This window comes from Malus sylvestris, chromosome 15 (genome assembly GCF_916048215.2).
Source record: "Malus sylvestris chromosome 15, drMalSylv7.2, whole genome shotgun sequence".
NCBI lineage: Eukaryota > Viridiplantae > Streptophyta > Magnoliopsida > Rosales > Rosaceae > Malus > Malus sylvestris.
The window spans coordinates 29,097,725-29,105,221 of record NC_062274.1 but is presented as its reverse complement, the minus strand read 5'-3'; the positions used below and the strand labels follow the sequence as shown (position 1 = coordinate 29,105,221).

The 7,497-nt window shown below is 40.6% G+C and overlaps 1 protein-coding gene across 1 annotated transcript; it reads left to right on the top strand.

Moving 5' to 3' along the window:
* Positions 1–2,452: 2,452 nt before the first annotated feature.
* LOC126605535 (leucine-rich repeat receptor-like serine/threonine-protein kinase BAM1) lies at positions 2,453–6,204 on the top strand. Its single transcript, XM_050272952.1, has 2 exons — positions 2,453–5,148; positions 5,515–6,204. Exons 1-2 carry the CDS (start codon positions 2,568–2,570, stop codon positions 5,976–5,978), a joined length of 3,045 nt encoding a protein of 1,014 aa, XP_050128909.1. The 5' UTR covers positions 2,453–2,567; the 3' UTR covers positions 5,979–6,204.
* The last annotated feature ends 1,293 nt before the right edge of the window (positions 6,205–7,497 follow it).

Here is a 7,497-nt window from a genome sequence, read left to right as displayed (position 1 = left end):
CAAACTTGATGCATGAAATGTTGAAAATAAAAAAAATTAGAATAGTAAGCTAAAAGTCACCCTAAACTTTATACAAAGGTAAAAGTATGTGTGTTGTCCATTTGTAGCCATAGAATACCATTTTCCTCTAACCAATAGAGGGTGCCCATTCTTATGTCAATTTCCATCTTTTCAAATTGAATATTACCTTCATAATTCAAACATGTACAATTGCACATCTGTAATTTATCGAACTATATAAATTACAAAAAAAAAAAAAAGGTATAGTGACAGCATTGCTGAATTATAAGATTCAAAAACAAAAAGCACTATTTTCCTCCTAAAAAGACTTGTTCCTTTCACAAAGGACCCTTATCTCATCCATACCTATAAAGAATTCTAATTTTTAATAGGCTTATTATATTAACACTCTACAAATTGTTGAATAAACCCTACATACTTAATACCCCACATTTTCTTTTTTAATTAAAAATTATCTTAATACACCCCACATACTTCCCCATAATACTTTCACACTCCACATTCTTAATATACACCTTACATTTTCTATATGCACCCCATATTTTCTATACACCCCACATTTCTCAAATCTTACAAAGCTTTTAATTTGGACAAATAATGTGTCACATCCTGGCCCAGGCCCCCACCACATCCCAGGCTCTACTTCACCGTAGCAAGATATTGTCCGTTTTGGGCCCTGACCACGCCCTCACGGTTTTGTTTCTGAGAACTCACACGAGAACTTCCTAGTGGGTCACCCATCATGGGATTGTTGTCGCACAAACTCGCTTAACTTCAGAGTTCCGATGGAACCCGAAGCCAATGACCTCCCAAAAGACCTCATGCTAGGTAGAGATGAGAATATACATATAAGGCTTATAGGATCCACTCCCATGGGCGATGTGGGATGTTACATAATGCTGACTAAAAGTTTGACAAAAAATGCTTCCTAGGATTTAAAGCATATGTGGGTTGTTTTTAATTCCACCATTAAAACTCATGTCGTCTGTTTTTCATATTTGGTGGTAATTTTAGGTGTTTAATTTTTCATATAATCCCTAAAAGATGAATATGAACATAGAAGCTTGAATAACGCATCAAAAGTAAGATTAAATAACTATTGATGTTGTCAAAATCACTAAAACAATAAATAATATGAAGTCTACTGCATGTAAGGCTTCTGAAATATCGATTTCGTGTTTCATTCGTTAAAAATAAATTTTCTCAATCAACATGCTTGTAGTTTCATTGGTTAGGGCTTTGTTCAACAATGGAGGGTCAGATGAGTTTTGATAGTTGATGAAGATAAATAATATGTTAAAAGTGATTTGGGGTGTATATAGAATTTTTAATTTTTTTTTTAACCTAACAAGGTCAAAACTATCATTGCATAGTAAGATAAATAAGTTATTAAATATTAAATTTTAATATGGGGTGCATTCAACATTTTATGGGATGCTAATATAAAAAGTAGACCTGGCATTCGTGTTGTGTTTTTCGTTTTTGTGTCGTTTTCATGTCATACCCGATATCTTAACGGATCGTGTCGTGTAACACTCGTTAAAATAAAAGGGTAAAATGACCCGACTCGAAATCGACCCGATAATATTAACAGGTAATATGACCCGACCCGTTACCCATTAAGGAAAATATGTTTTAAACCAATAAATAATCAAATGAAAAACATAATACTAAATAAGTATATACATACCATATTATCACATCCAAAACATTAAAACGCATTTTTTACATTTTTTACACTTCTACAATAATTATTATTAATTTTATTAATTTTGCCCTCAAATAAAAAACATTATTCATAAAGGTTTGGAGGATTTTAAAAATCTAAACGATAATATAAGTGTAATCATTATCTACTCGTGAAGGAATAATGATGAATCACGAGTGTTTATATATTCTTTCACATTTTTCATACTTGTAGGTATATCTTCTTAGTTCTTGCCTATACAAATACTATATTAGTTTATTTTAATTTGGACAACAATATGTTAAGTAAAATTTATCCTAGTAATGATAATAAGGAACTCTTATAATAAAAATAAATAATGACTAAAACTTTTTTTTTTAAACTTATATAGAATAATAATACAAAACTATATATTTAATATAGAATATATTGTATATGTTAATATGGTTATTGTATTTTATAATAAATCTTTTAGTAATTAAACTTTAAAATTATCAAAATAAATTTTTTCTTAACAGGCCGAAACAGGTTACCCACGTGTTATCTGCGTGTATACCCATTAAGAACCCGTTATTAACGGATCACATGATAATGATCCAATAAATTATCGTGTTGATCCGAAACCATTATTTTTGAGTCGTGTTAGAAACTGCCAGTCCAATAAAAAGCCATATATTGACCTGCTGGAAAAAAAAAATTATTTAAATTTAAAAATAAGACAATAAAATCACACAAACCAGTCCCACAAACCGCACCCGCCTCTGTACTTACTGAAGAAGTGAACAAAGTCACTCACTCCAGCTACTCCCCCCCCCTTTCTTCCCTCCTCCGCACACAGCCCGCCCAAACACCACCAAAAATGCGGCTCCTTTTCCTCCTCTTCCTCCTCCACCTCCACCGCTCCCTCTCCGCGGGCGCAATGTCCGACTACCGCGCCCTCCTCTCCCTCAAATCTTCCATAACGTCCGACCCCAACTCGGCCCTTTCCACCTGGACCCCCACCACCAGCCACTGCACTTGGTCCGGCGTTACCTGCGACTCCTCCCGCCGCTACGTGACCTCCCTTGACCTCTCCGGCCTCGACCTCACCGGCACTCTTTCTCCTGACCTCGCCCACCTCCGCTTCCTCTCCAACCTCACCCTCGCCGAGAACCAGTTCTCGGGTCCCATCCCGCCCGATATCTCAGCCCTCTCGGGCCTCCGCCTCCTCAACCTCTCCAACAACGTCTTCAACACCACCTTCCCCCGTCAGCTCTCCAACCTCACCCGCCTCACCGTCCTCGACCTCTACAACAACAACCTCACCGGCAAACTCCCCGTCTCCGTCACCCACATGACCTCCCTCCGCCATTTGCATTTGGGCGGAAACTTCTTCTCTGGCCAGATCCCTCCCGAGTTCGGCCGCTTCCCATTCCTCGAGTACCTAGCCGTCTCCGGCAACGAATTGGGCGGTTCAATCCCTCCCGAAATCGGAAACTTAACCACCTTGAAAGAGCTCTACATCGGCTATTTCAACAGCTACGAAGGCGGAATACCGCCCGAAATTGGAAACTTATCCAACCTCGTCCGGTTCGACGCCGCCAACTGTAACTTAACCGGAGAGGTCCCGCCGGAACTGGGTCGGCTGCAAAATGTCGACACCCTGTTTCTCCAGGTCAATGCCCTTTCCGGGTGGTTGACTCCCGAGCTGGGCTACCTCAAGAGCCTGAAATCCATGGACTTATCCAACAATATGTATACAGGCGAGATTCCGGGTTCCTTTTCGGAGCTCAAAAACTTGACCCTTTTGAATCTCTTCCGAAACAGACTCCACGGCGCCATTCCGGAGTTTATCGGCGACTTGCCGGAGCTCCAGGTTCTGCAGCTCTGGGAGAACAACTTCACTGGCAGCATCCCTCAGGGTTTGGGCAAAAACGGGAAGCTTCAAATCCTCGACCTTTCGTCAAACAAGTTGACCGGAACTCTCCCTCCCGATATGTGTTTCGGGAACAGTCTCCAGACCCTCATCACTCTCTCCAACTTCCTTTTCGGGCCGATTCCCGAGTCGCTTGGCCGGTGTGACTCGCTGAGTCGGATCCGAATGGGCGACAACTTCCTCAACGGGTCGATTCCGAAAGGTCTGTTTGGTCTGCCCAAGCTTACCCAAGTCGAGTTGCAGGATAATCTCTTGGATGGTTCGTTTCCCGAGACCGATACAATCTCGGGGAATCTCGGCCAGATTAGTCTTTCCAATAACCGGCTTTCCGGGTCCCTGCCACCTACCATCGGCAACTTCTCCGGCGTCCAGAAACTTCTTCTCGACGGGAACAAGTTCTCGGGTCGAATCCCACCGGAGATTGGGCGATTGCAGCAGCTATCCAAGATGGATTTCAAGCACAACAAGTTCATGGGTTCGATAACCCCCGAAATCAGCCTATGCAAGCTCTTGACATTTGTCGATCTCAGCCGAAACGAGCTCTCCGGCGAGATTCCGAAGGAGATTACCGGTATGAGGATACTGAACTACCTCAACCTTTCGAGAAACCATCTTGTTGGCAGCATTCCGTCGTCTATATCCACAATGCAGAGCTTGACATCCGTGGACTTTTCATATAACAATCTTTCGGGTTTGGTTCCGGGCACTGGTCAGTTCAGTTACTTCAATTACACTTCGTTTTTGGGCAACCCCGACCTCTGCGGTCCCTATTTGGTTCCCTGCAAAGACGGGGTGGCCAATGGCACTCACCAACCACATGTAAAAGGTGCACTCACTGCTTCTCTGAAGCTATTGCTTGTTATTGGGTTGCTTCTGTGCTCGATCATATTCGCGGTTGCAGCAATAATCAAGGCCCGGTCATTGAAGAGAGCAAGCGATTCCCGAGCTTGGAAACTTACTGCATTCCAACGCTTGGACTTCTCGGTTGATGATGTGTTGGATTCGTTGAAGGAGGACAACATTATTGGGAAAGGAGGGGCTGGGATTGTGTACAAAGGAGCTATGCCTACTGGTGACAGTGTGGCAGTCAAAAGACTCCCTGCAATGAGCAGAGGGTCCTCCCACGACCACGGATTCAACGCCGAAATCCAAACTCTTGGTCGAATTCGACACAGACACATTGTTCGATTATTGGGTTTCTGTTCAAACCACGAAACAAATCTTTTGGTTTATGAGTACATGCCCAATGGGAGCTTGGGTGAAGTTCTTCATGGCAAAAAAGGGGGTCACTTGCATTGGGACACAAGGTACAAAATTGCCATTGAAGCCGCAAAGGGGCTTTGCTATCTTCACCACGACTGCTCACCGTTGATCGTCCACAGAGACGTGAAGTCGAATAACATCCTCCTCGACTCTAATTTCGAAGCTCATGTAGCTGATTTCGGGCTTGCCAAGTTCCTGCAGGATTCTGGCACGTCCGAGTGCATGTCTGCAATTGCTGGTTCATATGGATATATTGCTCCAGGTATGATATATTCACTCAACCTTTGAATTTTCGAGTATTTTACTACTGTATAAAACTGTATTAACTGCCTAATCTTTTGTCTTAATTGAGTTCCTTTACTCCAAATAAAGATGTACTATATGTGTGAGGTCTTTGCATTTATTTCTTGCAGAAGCTTCTTTGTAATCTGGTGAGATTTGACTTTTGGTTTCATAATTTCATATAAGCTCTTGATTAAGCATTTAATCTGTTGAAAATTTGATATAGTGGTTGGTAGGCTTCTTTTTAAGTACATGAAATTTAATGACTTTTTACTGTAACAAGAAAAATGACAATTGAACTGGTTGAGCACCTTAATTAATTTGTACATGGCTTTTGTTTGTGCAGAGTATGCATACACATTGAAGGTTGATGAGAAGAGCGACGTTTATAGCTTCGGTGTGGTTCTCTTGGAACTTGTTAGCGGGAGGAAACCGGTTGGTGAATTTGGGGACGGAGTGGACATAGTCCAATGGGTGCGAAAAATGACTGATTCAAACAAGGAAGGAGTCCTCAAAATCCTTGACCCTAGACTCCCTTCAGTTCCTCTCCATGAGGTTATGCACGTATTTTACGTGGCAATGCTGTGTGTGGAAGAACAAGCAGTGGAACGTCCAACAATGCGAGAAGTGGTTCAAATTCTGACCGAGCTTCCAAAGGGGCCCGGCTCAAAACTGGTAGAGGAATCAGCCATCACAGAGTCCTCGCCTCCACCTGCCACTGCTGCATCGGAGTCTCCAGGTACAACGTCAAAAGACACGAAAGACCAGCCACCACCGCAGTCACTGCCGCCCGATCTTCTTAGCATATGAAGTGTTAGTTTGTTTTCTGCGAATTCAAATGTTCGTTCTAAAATTGCACGAATTGTATTAGCGTTTTTACTGTATGTGTTCTTTTAGTTTTCTTTGGGTGGGGGTCGATTTGGTCTAACTTTTACGTTTGAAGTTTTCGGTGTACAGTTGGATCTTGGGCGGGGTATTTTCTTATGAGTTTGTCTTCACCATGTAGTAGTACTAGTGAATGCTGATTTCCACTTCATCTTCTGATGCTCACTGTTCATGGCATTAGCGGTTTGCTGATTTTAGCCTGCAAAGTGCAAAAGGCAAATTCGCAGGTGAAAAGGTCAAGGGGCAAGAAAGCACTCTTTTTTCTTTGAGTAGAAGAAAGAAAGAGAGGAAGCACTTTTTGAACCGAGTGTTTTGATTACTTGTGAGTGAGTTATGAGAGGGAAAGGTGAAGCTTCAATGACATTGACATTAACATTAACGGCTTCAATGACATTGACTTTAACATTAACATTAACGACAAGGGGAAGACAAAGTGCTTTTTAAGTAGTGGTTCGCCATCCGTGCGTCAACTTCCATGTCATGTTTTTACAATCCACTGCATTTGGATTCAAAAGTAGTATTTGGACATGCTGAGTGAAGATTAAAGACATGCATGCATGGGCTGGGTATAGAAAGCTGTGTTTCTTTATGTTTTTTACTTTTAAATTAAAAAAGTAAGATTTTTATAAAAACTTTTTAAAGGAAAAGAATTAAATTAAAGAACAAAGCCCCGAGGGCCACTAATATAATAAATCATTATACAAGTAAGAAATCTTAGATTTGATTTTCGTTAAAGACGAATTTAAGCCATATTATTACTAGTCTTGTGTCCAAAAACAAAAACAAAAAATGTTCTTTTTTAGTATAAAATAAATGTTTTTTTTTTTAATAGAACACATATAATATATACGCTAAAAATAGAAATTTGGGTTAAGCCACACAATGAGCAGTCATAACAAATTAGTATACAACGTGCATCCTCTAGAGTCAAATCTAAAACCTCCTAGGCTCCCATTGAGGAACAAGGGGGTCACCTAACCCTCCGCTTATGAATCTCCATGGTTGATTTGGGTACTGCCTCTATGAAGGTTGGAGTTTCCCTTTAAATATGCCCTCTAATTGCTTGATAAAATGTCTCAAAGAGAAGTTCCTTTTTTTTTCCCTAAAATATTACCTAGCAAAACTACATCTTTTTGGGCCAGGTTACTTTATAAAAAATTTGCGGCCAACCCCAAACTCAATTCTAATTCCAATTCTCAAATCCTAATCCCACCAAACTCAATCTCAAATGCCCAAACTCCTACCACCTCGTTCCGGCGATCATCCTGACGACCACCTAAATTTGTCTTTCAAATTCAAAGTAAGTTCTTGATAACTTATTCAAATTAAATTTCTAATTGTTTTATTGAATGACAAGTTGCCTCTTTTATGAATAATTAGATTTGATTATTGACGTTGATCATATATGGTTTTTATTTTGATTAATTGATGTGTGTTTATACTA

Coding starts and splice junctions, on each gene's coding strand:
- LOC126605535 (XM_050272952.1), top strand. CDS start 2,568: ATGCGGCTCCTTTTCCTCCTCTTCCTCCTCCACCTCCACCGCTCCCTC. Junction 5,149..5,514: donor ATATGGATATATTGCTCCAG/GTATGATATATT, acceptor TTGTTTGTGCAG/AGTATGCATACACATTGAAG.